Here is a 23,510-nt window from a genome sequence, read left to right as displayed (position 1 = left end):
AAATGTCTTAATGGTGAGGCCTGTGTGTCATGAACATGAAACTTACATTGAGCAGTATAAACTGTAATAGGAAATACTGTAGCAGTAACTTGAGACATGTTCCCACTCCTATTGTACATAACCTTGGGCCCCTGAAGAAGTCACAAAGCTGTGTGTTCTCTGTAGTATGCATTCATTTAATGACAGCTAAGTCTCTTGCACACATGCTAAAAGTACTGTGGACTGGCCAGTCAAGGACAGCGGAAGGACAGACTCAAACACATCCATCTTGTAGCAGCAGTGCTCCCACGGTGCTCCCACGAGCTGAAACATGACTTGTTTTCTCCCAGGCACATGTTCTACCAAGCAGAGAAAGAAAGGCAAACCTTTCAGCGTGTGCTTTGTTCTTTTTCTTGTTGCTCCATAAGGTCCCACCTTGAATGACAAGCCAGAAGCGAAAGCAGCCAATGTCCCAAAGGTGTCTGGGCTAGAGCGGAGCCGGGAGCTGAGCACCGACGTGCCCTTCGCCCTGCCCATCCCCAGCCCCCAGCCAGTCGCTGCCGTTGTGACTTCCACCTCCTCAGCGCCCACATCAAGTGCCAGAGCAAGCCCCCTGCTGAAGAAGGAGCCAGTGATTTCAGCACCAGCACCACCCAGGCTCACGCCTCAGCCGCAGCCTCGGCCACAGTCACAACCTCAACCTCGGCCGCAGTCGCAGCCTCAGTTAATCCCCGACCTCCGGAGCCAGCCTCCGAGCCACATCCCTCCGCCTCTCAACTACCAAGTGCATCACCAGGTGGCCCACAACGGACTCAACAACATCAGGTATGGGGAAGGGATGCTCACCTCACCTGCAGGCTGCTGCAGGGATAAAGATTGCTTCAAATAGGTAGAAATTGCTGGGAGGCAAGGCAAGCATTCATCTGGGGTGAGATGGTCCATGCTTTGGATATTGGACTTCATGGGCTGACTCCAGGCTGGTTTTTCCAGCTGTGGGGTGTGGATCAGTGCATTTGAAACATGATAAATGCACACCTTCTGGGAGAAAGGCACGTGTTCCTTTCAGTCTAGTTTCAAGTAAGATTTTGCATGGTCTTGTCTGAGCTGGCTATTTCTTAGCTTAGAAATTTAAGGTGGTTTGAGTTTGAGCAACAGCTTTGTTCCATATTCAGAAATGCTGCCGTTGCTCACGGTTATCAGGTTTTTGGCTCACCAGCATCAAAAGAGGGATATCTGTCTTGGACTCTGATCCTTGTGGGTCCCTTCCAACTCGGAATATCCTGTGATCTGTATTGGAGAACTCTGTGTCCCTGAGACCAGGGCTCCCACGTGGGCTGATAAATCTGCTTCAATCTGACATGTTCAGATCTTGCAGGAGGCTTAGCCCTGCTGTTTAAATTGCCTTCATCCAGTGAGAAGGGTGGGTGAAAATGGTATGGATAAAATGTTTGTAGAGAAAAGAGTTTAGTCAGTCAACTGGAACCTGTATAGTCCTTTTGCTAGTACAGAAAACATGCCTTGCCTCCCAAGCAAGAGCTAGGCTAGTTTAAAAACAAGATGAGAAAAACTGATTTAAAGCATAATATTTGATGGCACAAAGGTCAGAATATGAATACAGAGAGCTGCCATTAATGTGTATTTCATACTATCCTGCATACTTAAGTTCTGTTGTAGTTTTACCTTGTAAATGCCACCATTGTATAAATGGTGAATAATATTTCAGATTATTCAGGATGTCTCTGAAGTTTAGCTTGCAACAGATACTCAGTCTTGTGGGAATTACACAACTAATAACTGTAGTGATAGTGTGTTTCAGCCCACAAAACTTAGATCACTTGCAATGGAGTAATAATAATAGAAGATGTAAAATACAAATTAATGTGAGAAAAATTATTAATATGGTGTGTGTTTTCATGCTTATGTGACTACAACTGCACAGCACGTGTGCAGCAGATCCAGTCACTTGTGCTGTGCAGCTCTGCACACCCAGAGCAACAGAGAAAGGAATTGGTGTCACTGTGTCCTCTGGTCACTGTGGATGTGGACACTGCAAGGTCATCAGAGGCTTCCTGAAGGTGCAAAATCCGGCTGCCTCTGTGGCCTTCATCACTGCTCACAGATTGCTCTGAGGATTGTAGCACTGGAGGAAATGTCCCTCCAGAGAGCCCAAGGCCCGTTCTGCCCTGTTGGAGGCGTTCATTAAGATTCGTTAACTGTCTCCACTGCCATTAAGACAAGCAAAAGCATAAGCCTGGGGGGATCAATGTTCCATAGGTGTGCTGTTTCTGGTAGTGTATTTCTTGCACTGTTTCTGCCCTGTATTGTAACACACTCTTTCTCTCTGTGTGTCTCTGCCCTCCCTCCCATCTCTATCTCTCTGCAGCCGGAGCAGCAGTGCTAGCAGTGCAACGAGCATCAGCCTCCCGAAACACCTGCCCCTGTCTCCCCAGATCCCGCCGCACCATTCCTCCGGCCCGGCTCTGCCCCTCTCCATCTCTAATCTTGCTACCTCGCACTTCTCTCTCAGATCGCAGACCCAACACCAGCACCATCCGGCCATGTTTGCCACCCCACCCACGCTGCCACCTCCACCAGCGTTACCCACCAACAGCCTCGTGATACCAGGGCACCCTGCGGGTAGGTCCCTTCTTCTGCCAGGGCAAATCGGCCGTGCATGCACTGGAGGGTGTGGACACATGGGCTGGCTGGTGGGCAGGTGAAATACCTTGACACAGACCCCTCAGTGTGTGTGCTGGAGCTGTGACAGTGCTCATGGAACAGGTAGGAGATCTTGGCCGTGCTTTACCAGATGAGAGATTGTAGATGCGTCACTGCAGCTTCCTTCAGGAAATGCTTCAGAAAAAAAAAAGAAAAAAAAAAGTCCTGTTCAGGGTATGAGTTGGCCTTCCACAGTCATCAGACTTTTTAGATTAACAGAAAAGTAACTAACAAATTAGTTTGCCATTCTCTTCTTCTCTCTCTCCTATCCAAAGAAAGCTACTGCTGCTGTTAGAACTGAAGAGAAAGTATTGTTCCTACAATTGTTCTAGTTGAGCACTTGAATCTCACTGAATCCCCTGCCTGATCCTTCGACCAGCAGCACATCCTGCTGGCAGAGCAGGATCCTCTGCCTGCAGCAGCACAGTTGCTCTGTGCCCATGGCACGGTGGCCTTGCAGTCTGAGTCAGAGACAGCCCAGCTGACAAGCTCTGCTGTTCTTACTCTCACTGTCTTTGCATCCTTTTAAAAAGTTTCCTTTGTTCACACTGGCCCCCATTCTATTGTCACTTCTGCCCTAAATGCCCTGTTTATAGCTTATCCATTAGCCTACAGCTGTCCCTGAAGAGACCCTGGCAGCTGGAGACTTCCCAGCAACTTTCACTTGCTGGGGCCTCCTTTTGATCTGGCATTTGACTCCACAACTAACTCAGCAGGGATTAAACAGGACAAGCATTTTGCAAAAAACACACTCTCTGTTTCCTATGAAGTCAGTTAAAGGAATAAGGAAATGGCAGATTTGCTGTGGAAAAATCTGATGGTCTTCGATCTCCCATATTTTAGCTTCCAAGAGCTAAATAATGTCTCATTATTTATTACTGCTTCTTTTAAGTGAAAAGAAAAAAAAAAAAAAAAAAAAAAAAACCACAAAACCAAAAACTATGAATTGGTCTAAAGTGAGCTCTGAGAACGGTGATAGACAAAAAGTGCTGTGGGTTCCCTGCCAGAGACAGGACCACATAGGCCAAAGCTGGCGGCTGTCATGGGCCCTGGCACCATCTAGAATTTCAACCACATGGCTGGGAAGATGTTGGCAGCACTGTGGGAGACCTATTCATTGCTTCCCCTGTCTAAGGCACAGGACTACTGTGATGGAGGCTTTGAAAGCATAGCTAAAGGAAATAGCAAAGCGCTCACTAAAAGCATGATATTGCAGTCACTGAAAGCAAGTATGTTTTCACCATTAACTTTAGGAGATGCAAGATCAAGTGACCTATTCACATTCAGCAGCTTGCCAGGAAACAGTAACAGTCTTGCTCCTACTAAAAGGATTTCTCCTGCAATTTAAGTAGGAGAAGCCTAAGTTAGTGGAGGGAAAGGTCTGGGTGTCTAACCCTGCAGACAGTGAAATGCCTCTTGTCTGCACTATATGAAATGCCTGCAAAGTGGCACATCATAAAATCAATAGAGAGTGCTGCAGAGCTAGGAGCTTCTGTTGTCATTCACATAAAACTTCCTTAAAAGCAAACAATATTGCTGAGCAGCGCTGAAGAGCGAGACAAGAATGCACTTCTGGTGACATTTCTTCCTCTTGAAACCTAAAGCTAATATAAGTAACTTAGGAGCAACCCTTGCTGGGCTTCTGCCATCTGCCCTGATACACAGAGAGGAAACAGTGGTCTGTGTCTCTCTTATCCTGGACGTGAGGGCACCATGAGCAGGAGAGAACTTTTTGTGCCATGCCCAGCTCATGTGTGCTCACAGGACACCGTTTGCAGGTCCCGCGGGCTGCTTAGGCACCCTGCTCCTGGTTGTGTTACTGTGTGACTGGACCTGACATCACTGCAGGTACAAGGTTCTGATCCAGACATTGCTCAGCGCCCCTCACAGAGCTGGGCTATTCCTTTGCAATTCCATCCTTAGTATGAAGCAGCCACTCCTCCGAGTGCCACACAGCTTCTCCAAACATCTTCAGGCCTTTTCTCACAGAGGCCAAAGCTGTGGTAGAGGGCTGTGGGCTGGAGCCAACTGCAGATCTATCAGTCTGACTTCTAGTCTCTTAAAGAAATTGGATATCAGAGCACTTACAACTGCCAACTTACTTTTCTCTCCCTCCAGAAAAGTGGATTATCTTGATGCTAACAGAAGGATTCAGTTTCTTTAAGTCACGCCAGATTTAAAAGCGTAAGCACACACACACATGAAATCATGCTCATATTCTCTAAAGAGGTTAGGTTTTGGATCTAAGTGCTTTCAGCCTATAGTTTTTTTCTCATTTGCTCAATCCAAGGAGAACCCATTATAGACTCTTCTGCTCCAGTGCCTTAGGCTTCAGAATCACAAATATATATACTTTCTGCTTTTGTATTAATTATTATATGGATTGTAGCAGTACACAGTACCTCCCCTTAGCAGTACATTTATTACTGAAAAGCAAATTACTTAGGCACCCAAAATTTGCTTTCAAATGTGACTTTCAATTGTAAGCTTCTAAGTGGTAGTAGAGACCTTGAAGTTCCCCATCAGAGTGCCTGTTTTTAAAGATCTTAACCATGTCACTTCAGAAAGTGATTGATTTAGACATTCCTAATGTCTACTGTAAAAAACTGAAGTGAAAGAAATCCCTGCTGAACATGAAATAGAACTTTAAAGTGCAGGTGTTCTTTTGCCCCTTTATATTCAGAGCTGTAGTTTAAAGGGGCTGTTACAGTGAAAGAAGTGGATTCATGTAAATTCAGAAGCAAGTAGATCAGTCAGGGCTGGGTGTGTGTTGTCCACAGCTGGGGGCGCAGGTTGGTCTTTGCTTAAAAAATATATAACATGTTGGATGCTAATCCCTGTTTGAAGTTCTCGGGCAAAGCCACAGATAGATGAAATTGTTATACCAGCAGACATTTTGGAGAAATGGACATTGGTCCTTATTGTCTTCAGTGACATCATTTCTAAAACACTGATGTCTTCCCCTGCCCTGAACCACATTCACATTCAATGCAAGTTGTTATTCCAGAGGAAGATGCCAAGAAGAGGCCACGTCATATGATGGAACATTTTATTTCAGCAGTCATTGCAACCTTGATGAGATCTTGATCCACTTCAGTGTTTGCCCTCTTCCCACTGATTCCTCATTGGTATTTTCTCAGGGGAGAAAAGCCTGGAGGCAGCGACAAAAAAAAACAATTACAGCCTGTTACAAATTGGGGAAAGGACTGCTTGCTATTTAAGATCTCAAAAAAAACCCCTTACTGCAACAAAAGCCTTGATTTTTAGGATAGATGTTTCCGGTCATTTCATGCATGTCCTGGGGCTGAGAAGGGGGGATATCACAGGGGTGGATGTCCGAGCAGTCAGTTTCCAGCCACCCAAACCCACGGTTACCTCGTTGTGCTGCAGATCTGACCAAAATTTTACCTGTGAAGTACGGCATGTCAGAGCTTAACACACATCAATTTTCAGTGTGTTTGTGTGCCTCTGACTGTCACACGGCCAGAGGATGAAGGTCAGTACTGCTCCTTTTGAAGTGAGCTGCTGGCCTCCAGGGTACTCCCAGCACCTCGCTGGTGCAGGAAGGTGCAGTTCCCATGGGAGACGTGATCCCAGAGGATCTCTGAGGGATGATCCCAGAGCTGGGGTTGGACCCCTGAGGTGTGATCCCAGAGCTGGGTCTGGACCTCTGAGGGGTGATCCCAGAGGTGAGGCTGGATCTCTGAGGTGTGATCCCAGAGGTGAGGCTGGATCTCTGAGGGGTGATCCCAGAGGTGAGGCTGGATCTCTGAGGGGTGATCCCAGAGGTGAGTGAGGCTGGCCCTCTGGGGCACGTCCCCAGACACACCTGGTGGCAGCAGTGCCGGGGAGGACAGAGCCGGGCGGGCGCGGGCGGGCGGGCGGCCGGGCGGAGTGCGAGCCCCGATGATGTTTTCTGCTGTGATGACTCATGGTGTTCTCTCTTGTCTTTAGATACCAGCCTGTTGATATCATTCAACCAACCAATCATGTATTGCCAGCCTCATTCGGGGATTCTGATTGGTACTTTGTCACAGGCATCTCTCTTACCTCCACCAATGAGTCCTCACGTAGAAAACCACCACAGCATGACCTGCAGAAACAGGGAATGCCAGGTGAATATTGACTCTTTCTCCTCCGTCTTTGTGGTACTCACAGGCCCACGGGCCTCTGTGTCTTTTTTTTTTCTCTCTCTCTCTCCTCTAGATCACGAACTGCTCAGGCAAGAGCTGAACAACCGGTTTTTGGTTCAGAGTTCGGACCGGGCCGCTGCCTCACTTGGCCCGGTGCCGCTGCTGAGAGCGGAGTTTCACCAGCACCAACACACGCATCAGCACCAACACACCCACCAGCACACATTCACTCCTTTTCCATCCAGCTTGCCCCAGACGCCGCTCATGCCGCCCTCTGCACCTCCCATGGTGCGTACCCCAGCCCAAAATGTGAGGATAAGTAGAGCATCTCTGGTCAAAAAGCCTAACCCGCTCTTGTCAAACAAAACCCAGCCCTCTTCATTTCAGCCAGGTGTGCTGTCCCTGCCCTTCTGACCTGGAGGCCAGCACTCCCAAAGGGACCCCCTTTCCACCCAGAGTCCCCACACCAAGCCTCCTGGTCCCCCATGCTGCTACCCATGAGCAGATACAGCACCCACGAGACAAGTCCAGAATCCCTCTAGTTTCCTTTTCGTTTGCCCTGCTGTGTATTTCTATTCCCCCTTTCCCAGAGCCAGCTGCCTTGACACATCAAAAGATACCAACCAGGATGCCACAGGATGAGGGGCCTCCAGCCCCAAACACTGTCCCCACGACTGCTGGGTGCAGGGCAGACTGTGCTGGCTTACCCAGAGCTCTCACCACAGTGCAGCATCTCATCTGATACCAGTGCTGTCCCTCTTCCTCCTAATACCTGATCTGTATTGATTGAGGCGTTTTATTACTTGATTACATCAACAAGCACTAATTTGTGTCTGGCTGGTTCTGCTGGGAGAAATCCTCCTGGCCGTGTAATAAGCATTTGGTCATTGAATTTGCTTGTAACACAATGGGACTTTGCTGCAGCTGTTACAAAATTGTTAGGGATCTGCTACAAATGGATTTTGTCAGTACTTTAAAACGCACTCTTTCCCCATTTCTGGCAATTACTTTGTGAGATTGAAAGCACAAGATTGAGCTTTTTTCCCCCTCTCAGTTTCACACTGTGTCCAAAATGCAGAAACAACCCTGTTTAAGGCTAGCAAAAGCAGCCTTTGGGAAGAACTATGAAGAATTCAAGGAGCATAGTGTTTCCCACTTTTCTTTCCCACTGCTGACTGCTCAGTGTCATTCTTGGGTTGTAATCTGCTTAGCAGCGAGACAATTAAAAGCAATATCATCCACCCAAAATCCAGCCCCAGGTGTTTGCTCAGTGTACTTGTGTGTAAACACCTTCCCTTCTTTGCTTGGTCTGTGTAAAACAATCCTGAATCTTTTCTCAGAAGCCTCCTGTGTTATTTAAGAACTGTGATACCCAGGCTTGTGAGCAGCTCCCTCCTCTCCCACCTGTGCCCATTGATGTCAGCCTTCAGACCAAAAACAACTTGCAAGGCTCCTTTGTTATATTTCACTCACATCGTCTTATATTCCACTAGATCAGGTCTGCTAATCCCACACCAGAGAAGAGTGTTGAAATTACAGCTGCATGTGTTTGGTAATTTATGGTATTTACACTGGAGGGGACATGGCTCCAGTAATAACTGTAATTAATGAAATTACAAATCTACTCTCCTGCACATAGAGGAGTGTGAAACAGCAGCTGACTTGCCAAATAAGCAGCTTTTCCTGGGGTCCTACAGCTCCCTTCCCTGCCTTCTTTCCCGTTCCCTCCTCCCCAGCAGAATGTACATACTGTTCAGAAATGCAGTGTTTGTGTGCTTTGGGTTTGCTTCCGAGATGGAACAGGGCACAGACTACACACATGGAGGTGTTAAAACCCCATGCTGGAATGGAAAAAAATGACAGTCACATTTTCTCTGGGGAGCTCTCCCTTTTGCAAGGGAGGGGGAATATATTGAGATTTGTGTATCTAAAGTAATCCAGCCCTTTCCCAAAGAATTTTGTTGCTTACAGGAACCCAGGAAATTGGGAATTCGTATTGGCTGCCCCACAGTAGATGTTGGGGTCTAATGGAAAATGTTCATTACATGTCAGTCTGTGATGTAGTTCAGCAGTCTGGACCCAGAGCTGAACTTCCCTGTGTTTCACTGTGCTGCAATATCAGGACTGCTCTCTTCCAGAGCAGGAGCCTGTTCATGCAGTGCCTGAGACAGGGTTCTGCAGTGAGCCTTGTCAGTGCCCAGCGTGGCCTGGGGGCTGCTCTGTGTTAGCCTGGGGAAATCAGTCATCTCCCTGACGAGAGAGTATGGAATAACCAGTCAGTTCTGCTCTGTTAAATGCTTGTGCACGAGCTGTGATTATTTGTCTGTATTGAAATCCTGGTGTGTCTGCTACTGCCAAAACCAAACTCACCTGTTTCCTTTTTTTTTTTTTTTTTTCTCTTTTCTTTCCAGTTTGACAAGTACGCTCCCAAATTAGACAACCCTTACTTTCGACATTCCAACGTGAGTGCTCACCTTTCTCGTCGGTTTCTTTGTTAATGGTTCTGCTTGCTCTTCTGTTGCTCGTTTTCAATTGATGAGTAGTGTTTTGATCCATTCATTTCTAAAGCTCTTTTTTTTCCGTCTTGATTTTTATGGTTTTTTTAAGGTACCAAGTTTCCTTTGGGCTTTTTATTATTATTATTATTTTTAAATTCTCTGTCTCCTGCATTTTTGCTGCTCTGTATCGCTGTGCCTGGGATGGCAGGGAATGCGCAGGAATTGCTCAATCAGTGGTCATTGCAGTACCTTTGCAGCTGGTGCTTCTCCCAGTGCAGCAGCCCGGAGTGCATGGCTCTTTCACAAGGTTTTGCTCAGGTCACAGGAGTAAGTCAGACTGGTGGTTTCTTCCTGGTGCTCCCCACTGCTCCAAAGCACAAAAAAACCTACATGTTTTGGGACTTGTAAAACTGCTGTGTGTGCTCAGGAGAGGCCTAAGCAAAATTTCACCCAGCCTACACAGCTACAAGGTGGTGTGCATGTGGCCTGTGGTTAGAGTGCAGTGCAGCATCTTGTGGTTCCTTTTGCTTTAAAAATTAAAGCAGGTCACATTTCAAAACAGCATCAATTTGTTTGCAACAGCAGAAAAATGCAAAGTTAATGGAAAGTGAACATAAACTCCAAATTATGCTCTGTGCTTCCTGCAGTAGTCCACAATTTTTAAAGGCACACTCGTTCAACACTGTCTAGAAAATTTATCAGATGAGTGCATTTTTCAAGTTTTGGATTTGCTCTTAAAAATTTTGAAAGCAAATTTGTCGTGTATTTTCACTGTGGCACTTGTTCAGCACAGTACTATTTTTGTATGTGCCAGGCTTGGCACCTACCTCCATTATTGTTGAAGTCATCCTGTGACATAAGCATCTCTTTTTCTTTTGTAGTTCTTTCCAACCTATCCTCCAGCAATGCCTGGAATGCCACCCATGCTTCCACATTCAGGTCCCTTTGGGTCACTTCAGGGAGCATTTCAACCGAAGGTACAAACTTCTTCTTCTGAAGGCTTTGTTCTTTTGCTGGGAGAGAAACTGTGTTCAGAGTCTTGTCTCTGGTGATTTTGCAGCACATGATTTGAATAGCAGAAGTGCAGCACAGGGTTGGAAAGGATCACCCCGCAGAACTGTGAGCACCCTCTGCACAAAGCAGCCAACACTTTTAGCAGAAATTTTCTCTTGGCACCGCAGATCCTTCCTTGGAAAGGATATAGTGGTTCACTTGGGAGGTCTGCTGAAACTAGAGGAGAAGCATACAGTGGAGTGCATTATTTTGATTGAAATATTTACAGCTCATAATAGGCCGATGAGTCCCAAATCATTTTATAAATCTAATGGTCTGAGATTGCAAAAGATAAACTGTGTTTATTCCCAGAAAAAACAATGAGAATTTGACTGCACAAGTGTGGGAACAATAGGGAGAGACTGCTGGAAATGGGTAGAGCAATTTGAAGGAGCTGAATTTTTATTCCCAGCTCCAACACTGTCTGACCTTGGGCAAGTCGCTTAAACCTTCTGTTCCTCAGCTTCCTCATCTATAAAGTTATCTTGCAGTGGGTTTTATAAGGGTTGATTAATGCCTGCAAGCTTCTTTGAGATGTGTTTGAAAGGTGCCCTGCAGCTGTAACATGTCGTTACAACTAGCACTGATTGGCATTTGGAAATGTTACCATCATAACCCCCATTTTTTGGCAAATTCTGTGGTGTGCACTGCTTTTTTTTTTATCCCTCCCGGATACGCTCTTTTTATTAACTATTTTTAAATGTACCAAAACTGTTAAATCTCTCCAAAAAGAAATAATGGATTGTATCTATATAGCATTGGTTTGAAAATGGAGCACGTACTCCCATTTGTAAAGTGACATGTTCAGCTTCCTTACATGCTTTAAGAGATTTCTGATCTTGAACTGCATTTCCATAGAACTCTGCTACTGGGTAAGAAGGCTTGAAGGACCAGCACTGTAGCCAGGTCATTCCTGTTTGCATTTGGAAGGTGATTTCCATACCCCCACCAGGCAGGTCTGTGGTTGGTGCTCCCCTCAGCAGTCTCACTGACATCAGTGCAAGTCAGTAATTAGCAACTGCTGCAAATAAGGCCTTCTACAGCCTTCCCCTTTAACTTCATGCTTTTGATGGAAGCCAGAGGATTTCCTCAGTGGCCATCAAATCCATGACGTTATTTTGTTTTAGGGATATATTACAAACAGCAAAGTCTCTAAAATGGCTTTGTTCAGAGGCAGTTTTGTTTGTGGTGGCTACAGGCCTAAGAGAAGGAGCAGTTCATGGAAGCAGAGGGAGCAAGAGGGACAGAACATGCCCATCCCTTGATGGAGTTTGTCTGCCAGTGTTAATTGTTGTTTCTCTTGCAAGAGATGACAGGGAGTCCCTACAGAGCCTGGGTAGTCAGGGTGTGAACTTGATTTTCTAAAAGGAGCTGCAGGAATAAGGTGGAAATAGACAAATTCTGCTCACGTGCAGCCAGGGCTGTTTGGCCATAAGGCTCCTTCCTGTTCATGAGGAGCTGCTGCAACACCAATGGCACCTTCTGCTTTCCATCTTCACTACAGAGCTTCACAATCCTCACTGTAAAATACCATTAGGCCAAGGAGCAGTTACATAGTGAGAAAGAAGTGAGCACAGACCCTTTACGTTTTTAAGCAGTTCTTACTGCTGTTATAAGTACCTTTTAATTCATTTTAGATACATCAACATTTGCTAGCTTGAGTTTAAGCAGTGCAAGGTCACACTCTGGTGCCGTGGTTAATCACTGACATTATTTGATCTCTGCACAGTGCAGTATTTACATACAATGTAACATCTGAAAAAGAGAGGGATAGGTTGAAAAATGGATCTGCTGCTTTGGCACATTACTTTCCAGTTTCCCAGAGGAGGCAGAGCTGAACTCGAGGCAAAGCCACTCCAGTCATCATTACTGCATCGTTCTTCCGTGGTCTCTCCCTCCCAGGCTGCTTGACTAAAGCCTGCATAATCACTGCAGACCTGATGATTTGGTTTTGGCACTCTGACTCCTGCACTTCTTGCTTCCCAAAGCAGAGATCTTGGTTTTGTTTTTCCCCTTCCCATGTCATTTGCCTGCAGCTGTGCGTGTGAGTCCACTGCACATAAATCCAGGCTGACGGTAAATTTCTCAGTGAGTTTCCCGAAGGCCATTTCTCACAAGCTAAGAACTTGAAAAGGTCAGAAGTATTCAGTTTACTTTGCTGGAGGAAGCATTCATGTCTTTCTCCAGGGGACAAAGGGACAGGATGACACCATGCTATTAACATGTTGTGATCTTAAAGCTCTTGCCTGTATGAAAGCTGTAACTTATTTGCCACCTTATATCTACCTCAGCTGTCAGAGAGGCCCTGAGAGCTTCGATCTGCCTGGGGAGTGCATTGACTTACCTACACACACACACAGACAAGAATTCACTTTTTAATGAGTCTGGAAGTTACATAGCCTTAGACAAACTAAAACCTACCTTCCCTCCCACACCCAGGATTATACTCATGCCTTGTACTGTTTGAAATCTGCGATAATTTGACCTAAAACATGAGTGAAATAATCTCTTGGGGAATGAGGTTTAACCCCTCTGCACTCAGCTGTGCAGAGGCACCAGGTGCAGTTGCTCCGGGAATGGGAGATGGATGAATGCCGGAGTGAGGAGATGAACGAGTTCTTGGGGATCATCTAGGACAGGACAACAGGTGGGATCTGGAGGAGGAGGAGGAGGAACAGGGATTCGCTCAATGAGGTGTTTAATTCTTGCTGGAAAATGATGGGGTAAACAATGCAAAGCTATAAAAGGCCCACAGGCACCTTCTAAGGTTTCTTATTTTTGCCTTTTCGAAGCAAATAGATGGGCTGTTGCTGGTTCAGGCATTGTGTTACCTGGCCCCAGTCAGAAAGGGGCCGTGCTCCAGTGTGTGGAGTATGGAACTGGGATGCTCAAGTTATTCTGTTCCTGACTGCTGTGCTGGTTGCTGCCTGGAAAATGAAGGGAGTCACGCCACCTCTCTCATTCTCTCTCCTACCTCCTGCCTGTTTTGTCTAAAGAATGAGCTTGGGGGCCAGGGACTGTCTCTTCCCATGCACACGCACAGCACAACAGGGTGCAATCTCAGCGGGGCTTAGGGGTGCTACTGGAATACTGTTCCTGCTGCTCAATAATAATAAATGACATGGTGGTTAAATGCTGTTGGCTGTCAGTAAGAGATAACATTTAGCACTAATGTAGCAATATGCGTGTTCAAAGCGCAGTGCAAACATGGACTAATTAATGCTGTTAACATCAGATAGAGATGTTAAATGTACCACTGGTGTGATACAGTATTATTCACGCTCTCTTCTTGTCTTTCAGACTTCAAACCCTATTGATGTAGCAGGTAGACCAGGCACAGTCCACCATACGCTGCTGCAGAAGACTCCAGGGGTAGGCAACAACATATAAACTTCTTTTCAGCTATCTGGGTTTACAGTAAGCACAGTGATTGCTGATGAAAAAAGGAGAGCTGGCTGGTGAGCAAATTTGCCTTTAGACTGGGAACATGCAGTGGGGAGAGAAGTTGTCTTTTTCTGGTGAGACAGTAATCTCCACCAGTCATGAATTCAGAGGGGTGTATTGGCTTCTTTCAAAAGTCAGAGGAAAATGGGGCAGGAAACCCCTTCAATGTCTTTCCTCTGAGTATTGCTTGGAGAGTAGTTTTATGTGCTCCATTTCAGAATAATTACAAGGTTCAGAAAAGCACTGGCACTGTTCAGTTGCTGGCATGAAGCTGCTTTATTTATCATAAAATTCTGCTGAGTTTGGTTCAAGGAATGAAAGAGAAGTTTTAAGCCTTCTTTAAGCCTTTTAGGTTTCCCATGTCACAGGGGACTTCTCTGGAACATTGCTTTCTAAATGCTTTTACTTGTTTAGAGGAAGGAAGTTCCCCACCTTTCTGTATATTGGCTAGTTTGAGAAAGACTGATTGTTTTATTTCTGCTTTTTTCCATAGGTGTCAGACCCTTATAGGCCTCCAGTAAGAGTAAGTAAGGTTTGTGGGGGATTTTATATACATATTTATACACAGACACTTGGAATGTTGTGCATGTGCTTTTGAAATTTAACATGACCAGTAGAAAATTTCATGCTCATCCTTTACTTAAAGCAAAATGTCAGTTAGCTCTCTGCCACTTCTCATTAATAACATTTAGGTTGAATCCGGGCCTTATTTTGCATCCATTTATGTGCATTAATGGTTCACGGTATGAAATGAGGGTCAAAGAAATAAATGACTGTGAGCATGGGCAGACATTCACCAGTGAGCAGATTGGCAGTGGTTTGGGTCAATGTGCTGATGTTCCACATAAACAGTGGAACAGCAATACCACAGCTCAGCTGAAAACAGGGACTTGTTCAGCTGTGGCACTGCTCATCCTGGGGATTGTTTGTCCCAGCCCTTTCCCTCCATAAAAGCCAGTAGCCATAATAACCACGCATGACTTAGCCTGCAGTGCAGCAGGGGTGACTGAACAGGGCTCTTTTCAGAAACAGAACTCTCAACCATTCTTCGCTTTCTCTTAAGCATGGCATGCTGTTCTTTGCTGCCATTCATTTCAGTTTGGGAAGGGGGAGTGCCAGTAGGAAAGAACAAGGCAGGATCTCAGATGTCCATGAGATGGGGAAGATATCCCACATTCTTCCTGTTTCCTTCTTAATTTAAACATCATCTGCTGCAGTGCAGAAGAAAATGTTGATCACCCATTGTGCCATTTTAGTAATCAGCCTTTCTCATTGCTTAGCTGCCTGGTTGACAGTAAGGGAAATGACATGTTCTATCTGATGTAGATTGCTAACGTATAAATTAAACTAAATTCTTGTGCTTTCCACTGCAGAAACCCGGGAAGTGGTGTGCGGTTCATGTACAGATCGCCTGGCAGATCTACCATCACCAGCAAAAGATAAAGGTAATTCAGATGGTTTCTGGAACAAAGCCAAGTCTTTTAGCTTGCAGATTGTATTTGAGTGAGTAATGGGCAGGAAGCAGTTACTGTGGTGATTCTCAAGCTTTGTCTGTATTGATTAACTAATACTTACACTCCTTTAACATTTATTGTAGTAACTGTAAAGTTTATCTGAGGGCAGAGGAGCTGGGTGGAAGGGTGTAGAGCCAGAAAGACGGGCAGAAAGTGAGGGGCAGAGTAATTTCCACAAGTCAATCTTTTTTTTACAAAGCATGCACGTTTTATGTCGCTTCCCTTCTGCATTAGTACCTCCTGTGGAGGAGGTAATGAAATGGCCGATGCAGTGAAGAACATAACAGAGCAGAGAGCAGGAGAGTAGATTGATAACATCAGCGTTAGGGGTTGTGGGGCTTCCTGTGCTGCTGTGATGGTGGCCAGAGGGAGGGGGTTTAACACTCAAGAGGTAACAGGATGTAGGTACCCTGGGGTGCTGTTGCAGGCTTGAGGCTCCCTATGGCAGGTAGAATAGCTGATAAAGGGACTCATGTAAATTCTATTCTTTCATAGCTCCTGCAGTAGTTTTTTTGTCCCATTAATGAAGGCTATTCTCTGCTTAAGTCGGTGCCTCTGAAAGGAGGTGTATGTCCATATATTTTTATAAGCAAATATGTAATCTTTAAGCTATTGACAGGCTTCTATGACTAAGGTGCAGTTCTGGTCATGCACACTTCTACAGGGCAAGGATAAAAAGCAGCCTCTGCAAGAGCCTTCCTCCTTTGGCCCTTGTCTGCACACTGAGCTGTCCTGGCTGCAGGAAAGGCATAGCATGGGCACATCTCTCTCAAACTGGAGAGGCAGAACAGACGAGCCCATGACCCAGCTCCCGAGGCTTCTGTCAGCAGCTTCGTTGCCTGCAGGGTCCTTTTGTCAGGCTGAGAGCACTGACTGCTCCTGGGGTGCTCTCGGTGGATCACATTCCTGCTCCTGCCTGTGCTGAGGGCTGAGTGCTGCCTGCAGACCTTACCCTGGCATGGGGCAGGCAGAGGAGAGGCTGCGGGGTGGGATGGCCCTGCAGAGCCTGCACAGCACGGCCACGGCTGTGCTCTGTGACCAGGGACACTGCTGTCATCTCACTAATGCTCCCTGGCAGGGCTAAGCAGGAATGAGCCTTCACTGCCTCTCTTATTCTCCCATGAAAGAGGAAGTGTATAATGAGATTGGTTTTCTATCATTTGACAGCAAATGCAGCTGGATCCCCACAAGCTAGAGATAGGTGGTAAACTTGACCTGTTCAGCAGACCTCCCGCCCCTGGAGTGTTTCCAGGCTTCCATTACCCACAAGATCTTGCCAGGCCTCTGTTTTCTACTACAGGTAAGGGAAGATCATTCCTTGTTGATTTAAAAAAAAAAAAAAAAAAAAAAAAAAAAAGTCAGTGTATGTCATGCATGTCTTTACAGCTGTATATGCCTCAAAAATAAAAGCAAGGTTGGTTCAAAGGGTGCAGAGATACTGCTGTGGCCAGGGCTCTGCCAGCACCTCCAGTGCAGGATCCTCTGCACATCACTGAGCTGCAGCAGTTGGCTCACAGTCCTGTCTGTGCAGCTGGTTCTTATGTGCCTGATTAATAGGCTATAGAGTGATTTTTTAAAAGCGATTTTGACAAAACACTTGAAAATGTTTCCATTGCAGTGGATTGGAAGTGGCCCCAGTCTCTTTCTTGCTTTTATATTTGCCATGTTATTCTTCTCAGCTCCTCCACTCACCAAGTTTCTGTTTGTTTTCTGAAAACAAGGGGTTTTTGTAAAAGGAAAACTTCAATAACAGCATTGAAAATATCACAGAAGGTGTATTTGTTAAGTGTTTGTTTTTTTAAATAGAAAATTCCCCTATGTGTTACGAAGTTCAGCAAAGTCTGGGGCTTAAAATGGTATCTTGAATTTCCAAAAAGCCCCAAAGAATCAAATACACTTTACACTGATGAATTGTTTTCCAATCTCTTGGAGAAGTAATTACAATTATGCAATTACCAAAGGACAGTAACCTTCACTGTGTTGTTCTTGATGGCTCAGACCATGGGAGACTGCAGCTCTCACATTCTGGTCCAGGAGGCCAGTGTGGGTTCATGTGGACATCTGTCTACCAAATGCCAAGTGTTGTTTTTATTCTCAAGCTTAACTTTCCCCTCAACTTCTTCACATTTTCTCTCTGTGTTTGAGATGCCAAAATCTGCATTCTGAGTGAGCTGCATCAATTGACGAGATGTAACTTAGCTCTTTATGTATGTCATTAATAGGCAAATCATGTAATTATCTTCCCTAATGTTACTCCAGTTTTATGTTGCAGTATTGCACAATCACCCTAATTCAGTGCAGACATGGTCATGTTCAGCCTTGGTTCAACCCTGTTGAAATTAATGACATTAGAACTGTTTTGAACTCTGTCCTAAAACTGACAGAAAAGCAACAGATGACGATCAAGCTGAAATTTCTGTGAGAATTGAGTTTCAAATGCAAATGCCAAATAACCTTCAGGAACTTCACCAGTGCTTCAGTCTGTCTTTCTGGTCTGTCTATGGATGGACATTATTGAGCATCAAATGCACATTTCTACCACACATAACCAGTGCTGGTACCAGCTCCACGTTGTAGGGTGCTACCCTGTATTTTGGTCTCTGTAAAGGTGTTTTGATAGTCCAAGGCCAAGACACTTACTGCATCTACTTGGATGCATAAGCACAGCTTATTTACAAACCTCTGGCTGTTTTCCTGTAGCAGATGTTTCCTTCCTCAGTCTGTCCTGTGTTGTCATTACAAGAATTTTGTTTCATGTCTGGTTTTGCTAGCGAAGACTGTTCTGGACAGAGTTACCCTAACAGGCAGAAAAGCACCAGTCCAGTTGGTATCTGGAGTTTTTTTCTCTTAGAAGATGCAAGCATGGCTTCCTTTTCATTTGTAATAGCAAGAAGGAAAATAGTATGAAATAGAAACATTAAAGAAGGCAAACTAATAGAAAAGTTTCAGTAGAGAGAAACAACCTTACAACAACTTGTCTGTGAGTTTATTAATCACAAGAGCCATCGCACGGTAAATCCAGGTAAAGAGTGCTGTCAGCGTGAGCAAACACTGCAGCTGGAATAGGTGGAGGAATAAATCTTTTACTCTGGAATATCAGAGGCATTCTTTTCACCTTACTGAGCACGTGTGCAGCTGATGTGAATCATTGGTTCTGCTGCATTGCCTGGTTACTGCGGGAGACATAAGTTATCTTAGGGCCACCTGTCTCCAGGACGGATGCTGGGCTGCCTGGCAGACGGTCTATTTAATAACTGCCTGACAGCCTGCAATGCTGCTCCTGGCTTTCTCCAGAGGATTTTTTATTATCAGCCCATGTAGTGGAGTTTGTAAGCCGTCTCCTTTGAAGAAATCTCCCATCCATTATACACCTTCTGAAATCTTAAAGGATTAGAAAGATGACAGTCTCCATCCGTCTTGAAGCATTGGAGCAGTCAGAATGTTTATAGAGAGGTACTAGATAGGTCTCGTTGCCGTGGTCTCTCTTATGTTTCTTCAACTCATTTTCTGGCTGCTTAGGTTTGAGGTGCCCAAGCTGGTGAGGGACACAGAGCTCTGTCTCCCCCTCAGGTTTCACAGTTTGCTCGTGTTCTGGACACATGAATGTGTTTCACAGCAACCGTCAGGGGCTGGGCCCTGTCTCCAAGGAAGGCCAGGTCAGAGGCTGACCAAGTACCCCAGTGACAGGTGACACCAGTGCTTAACACTGAGGTTGTGAGCCCATTCAGAGTCACATATGCTTCCCTGCAAAGGAACAAAATCTCTAATTTTTTGCTCTGAAAGGAGAGCAGAGTTTTCTGCATGAGCCTGGTCCACCTTGAAATACAGGGCAGACCTGCTTGTTTCACCCCCTTCCTTCCCATCTCCTCAGCCTCATGTAATCCAGCATGCTCAGCAGTGGTGTTCTTTCCCACGAGGAGGCATGGCACCGTGGCAATGAGCACTGTCTAGGAAAGGGAGAAAATACCAGCGGGGAGCCTGTGGATGCAGAGACAGATGTGAGAGCGTAGCTGAAGCTCTCGTGGGAGAAGCATGATTGATGTTCTCTGCGTGCCTGTCATTAACTGGTGTTTCATATAGACTCTAATCAGTCACTTCTGAGCACCTTCTGTCTGGGCCCATAACCTAGGCTGACCCTTTTGAATGTAAACATGGAGTAATGACTGAAAATGTCAGACAAAGAGCTTGGCTTCCTCATTACTCCAGGTGAGCAGCAGCTCTCAGTGCAAGGTCTCCTCCTGCCTCCTAGTGCCCTGTTAGACTCCTTGGCAGGGCTCTCAGGGAAATCCAGCCTGTTCCTCACTCAGTCAAGGTTTGGGGTCTTCCCCTGCCTTTGTTGTTTCAATGTGGCCTTTGCACCAACTCTTGAATGTGGTGGCCAGGAGCTCTGTGTATACAAGGAGTCACTTGCCCCGAACTAAAAAGGGACCTTGTTCTCACAGGTGCAACACATCCAGCCACCACCCCTTTTGGTCCCTCACCTCACCACAGCAGTTTCCTGCCTACGAACCACTTGGCAGGTAAGTGTAAGTAACCCTGCCTTCACTCTGTACCTCTGCCCCTTCCTGGCTCTCAGTGTGGTCCTGCACTGGAGCACTAGGGGAGGGAAAGGCTTAAACTGCCTCAGAATTCAGAAGCTGGCCAGCTTCTCATCCTTGCCAGCTCCTAGCACATCCCCTCACTGTCTCTCAAAGGAGAGGACATGCAGAGCTGTCACATCTGTCTGTGCTGGGACACTGCACTGCAGCCAAAACGTGACCTGTAGAGTCCTGTGCTCCTGAATGTGCCTGAAGAAATGGGGGAAATTTATGCAAAGATACCTCAGATAAGCCTCAGCTTAAAATGGGCTCCTCCTGTACCATTTTCCACCTATGAAAGGTCTTGACGAGGTTCTTTAAAAGAGTTCAGGGAACAGTTCCTGGCAAGTAGATGTTCTGCACATTTTGCCAGCCTTTCAGTTCAGTTTCCTAATTGGCAGTAAGTAGAGCCTGATTTTGTCAAATTTCCTCATTTTAGAAGCTCACAAGCAGCTCATTGCCAATTAAAGTTCAAGCTCTGTTGATTAATGTTTTAGTAACATTCATCCAATCAGTAAATGTGGCATGCCACATGACCTAGTAGATGTTTTTGCTCTTGCAAATACACAGATTTACATCCATTCCTGAACATTCTGTCAAAATTAACTATCTCTACCGAGTCACTCAGCCACTTAAGATCAAAGAGGAAGGGCAAGAACATCTGTTTTAAAATAAATAAATAAGCAAATAGCTGTTTGCTTATAGATCCAAGCTATTTGTGCCATTTGCCTTGATATTTTAAATGTGATATCTGTGAGGAAGTGGAGAGCAGCATTACCTGCTGTAACATGGCAAGTTAAGGGCTTGAAAGGGACAGTCAAAAGGCCTGTGGGGCAGGAGGAGGAGCTGTTTAGAGATGGCCAGTAGAAAAGAAAACAAGTACACTGGTAGGATTTAACCCATAGCTGTCTCTGGACTGTGGAAACCTGAGAAAGGCTGTGTGCTCTCAGAGAGGAACCTCTTCTGATGATGGGTGCCTTTACTGGAAAAAAGTTCAGGAACAAGACAATCATCTCCTCAGGGCTGGCCAAGGGGCCTGCTGAGATTCTTCTTTCAAGGCAGTTGCAATGTTTCCACTGTTAGTACTGATAAGGAAAGAGAGTTAGAGCTCAGCAGCCACCCTAATTTCAGCTATTAGACCTTAATTTCTAACTCACTTCTGATTTGCATACAGAAGTTTATTACAACACCTGTTTGCAGAGTGAGCACTGAATCCCTTCTCCATTTTAACATGATGGGAATTTTCTGTGCAAAGAACCTTGCAATGAGAAGGATCAGCTTAAAGTCTGGCCTAATCCTACTTGGATTCAAACTGTTAAGAAGGGGAGGGGTGCGTTTCATTCTCCAACATTCTTGGCTAAATGCCTGCTAAATCCCTGTTTGCCTTTCCAGATCCATTTAGCAGGTCAAGCACCTTCAGCGGCCTTGGGAACTTAGGCAGCAATGCCTTTGGAGGATTAGGCAGTCATGCTCTGAGTAAGTACTGGCTGGGTTACTGCAGACAAACATCCCTTCCAGAAAAGCCACATGCTAATATTTACAGCAGCTGGTGGTAGTTTTTAAAGAAGTTTAATTCCTAACCTCCATTCTCCTATCTGAAAACACTGCACCTAAGATTTCCAGGTCTCTGCGGTGGGAGCTTTTCTGCGTGTCACAGAGGTCAGTAGCTGTGCTCTGTGCCTCCTCACTGCTGAGGGTTGGTACCTTGTGTGCTCAGAGACACACTGGAGCTGCAAAACCCCCCCCAAGCTCTGGGACCCTGTGGGCACCTAAAGTATCACCCTTCACCAGCGAAGATGCACAGTGGGGCAGCTATTGATGCTTCTTCTAATTCGTGTAGACATCCTCTGTAACCGTTGGCTGAAGTTTAAATTACCTGTATAAAATAATTCTACCTCAAAAACATGTTACCTGTAGGAGAAACATGCTTGAGAGCCACACATAAGAGAGCACATAAGAGAGCATGCTTGTGCATCTCATGGTGCAACAAGAATCAGCTGAAGATGGACAGAGGGAGGAAAATAGAGTGACTGTTCTGAAAAGCCTACAGCCAAGCTCTGTGTTTATACACACACATACATACCACCAAATGGTCTGGGTTCTTCAACAAAAAAGTGCCTGAAGCCTCAGCTGCAGGCAGCTGATTGCTTGTAACTACCCACGAATTAAAGTTTCTGCCAGAGAGAGGAGCTGAGGAAAAATACTGCTTTTGTGCTGGAGCCCTTGCCTGGGGTGGGGGGAGAAGAGAAGCTGGGCATTTTCAGTAGCCTCTGAGTTATTGAAATGTATAAAGCTTCCTCCATCAACAGCCTTAAAAGAGCTGGTGGATCTTACACCCCGTGTTGGAATTATCTCTGTCCCTTCACTAATAGCTCCCCCTCCCCATTAAAAAGCCTTAAAAGGACAGTTCTGGTTGTGACTAATATTGTGAAAAATGTCTGTATAACGATTTGAATTATTTTTTAACTCTCCCTCCCCCTGCCATTATTCTAGCTCACAACAACATTTTTACTCACAAAGATGGCCCAAACCTGCAGAATTTCAATAACCCCCATGAGCCATGGAATAGACTCCACCGGACCCCGCCGTCCTTCCCAACACCTCCCCAGTGGCCCAAGCCCACGGATTCGGAGCGAAGCTCCTCGGTGACAAACCACGACAGGGACAGGGAGCGGGAGCCCGAGAAGAGAGATCTTTCTCTGAGCAAAGACGACAGAGACAAAGAGAGGTGAGTGCTGGAGGCTTCTGGCCACTTCCTCCTTGGGACTGTTTTTCCTCTGTGTTTTTTCTGTTTTCCCTGAAATGTTGCTGATCCTTAAAGCAGCTGATAGGTCTTTTCCTCAGATAAGCACAAGTAGTAGCAGCTCCAAAAAAATCCCTCGTTGACTTTTAGGGTTTGTCTTCTGTGGAAATACAGTAACCCAGTCCCTGCTAGCCAATTAACAAAACGCACCAGGCCAAGGAATTGGGTGTTTTCAGTGTACTGAAAACTTGGTTGTTTTCAATGCAGCTGTTTTAGGATTGCTGCGTATTCTGAAATTGTGATGGGTCCTTTGGAGACAGTCATAGTTCTCATTAATGTACAGATATGCTGATGAATTCAAATGTTAGCTGGACATTAACGAGATAAAAATGCAAATGCCTGTATCTGGAGCAGTGTGCATGAATCCATTAGCAAAACCGATTTTAAAAAATTGCATTGTGGGCAAGCCCTTATTAGCAATGACAGGCCTGTATCACCTGGGCTATAGTTACTTCATTAGCTCCCAGTTATATGATTTTGAAGCTGTGAAACCCTTTATATTTCAGAGCCCAGTTGTCTCCAGCAGGCTACTTCTTTGTAGGCAATAACAGCCTGCAAGTCTTAGATGTGTGTGCTTGACTAGTGATAGGGGTTCACAGTTTGCTGGAGTGCTTTTAATGAGATCTTCAGGCAGTACCTGTGAACAAGATTATATGGAAGCAATAGGCTGAAAATCTTGTTTTACATGTTAAATTGTCTGACATGCTTGCACAGATTTCTTTCTGGTAGGGAAGGTATCCGTTCTTAGCTCTAGTGGAATTCATTTGCAGACCAAGGTTACTTTACTCTCA

General features: G+C 45.6%; 1 protein-coding gene across 18 annotated transcripts in view; it reads left to right on the top strand.

Annotated features, from left to right (window-relative positions):
- The window catches only part of FBRSL1 (fibrosin like 1), a 502,004-nt gene that overhangs the window by 474,305 nt on the left and 4,189 nt on the right, over window positions 1-23,510 (top strand). For 6 of the 18 annotated variants that reach the window (XM_066331469.1, XM_066331467.1, XM_066331461.1 and 3 more), the window contains 12 exons: window positions 408-804; window positions 2,363-2,616; window positions 6,904-7,139; window positions 9,242-9,292; window positions 10,210-10,305; window positions 13,682-13,753; window positions 14,319-14,357; window positions 15,199-15,270; window positions 16,507-16,639; window positions 19,782-19,859; window positions 21,309-21,392; window positions 22,410-22,644. In XM_066331469.1, coding sequence (XP_066187566.1) covers window positions 408-804; window positions 2,363-2,616; window positions 6,904-7,139; window positions 9,242-9,292; window positions 10,210-10,305; window positions 13,682-13,753; window positions 14,319-14,357; window positions 15,199-15,270; window positions 16,507-16,639; window positions 19,782-19,859; window positions 21,309-21,392; window positions 22,410-22,644 — 1,747 coding nt within the window. Of the gene's footprint in view, window positions 1-407; window positions 805-2,362; window positions 2,617-6,651; window positions 7,140-9,241; window positions 9,293-10,209; window positions 10,306-13,681; window positions 13,754-14,318; window positions 14,358-15,198; window positions 15,271-16,506; window positions 16,640-19,781; window positions 19,860-21,308; window positions 21,393-22,409; window positions 22,645-23,510 lie in introns of all 18 variants that reach the window. The other 12 variants (XM_066331474.1, XM_066331475.1, XM_066331460.1 and 9 more) reach the window with 12 other exon arrangements.

This window comes from Sylvia atricapilla, chromosome 17 (genome assembly GCF_009819655.1).
Source record: "Sylvia atricapilla isolate bSylAtr1 chromosome 17, bSylAtr1.pri, whole genome shotgun sequence".
NCBI classification, from domain to species: Eukaryota; Metazoa; Chordata; class Aves; order Passeriformes; family Sylviidae; genus Sylvia; species Sylvia atricapilla.
The sequence above is the reverse complement of the archived record's forward strand: the minus strand, read 5'-3'. Positions and strand labels throughout refer to the sequence as shown.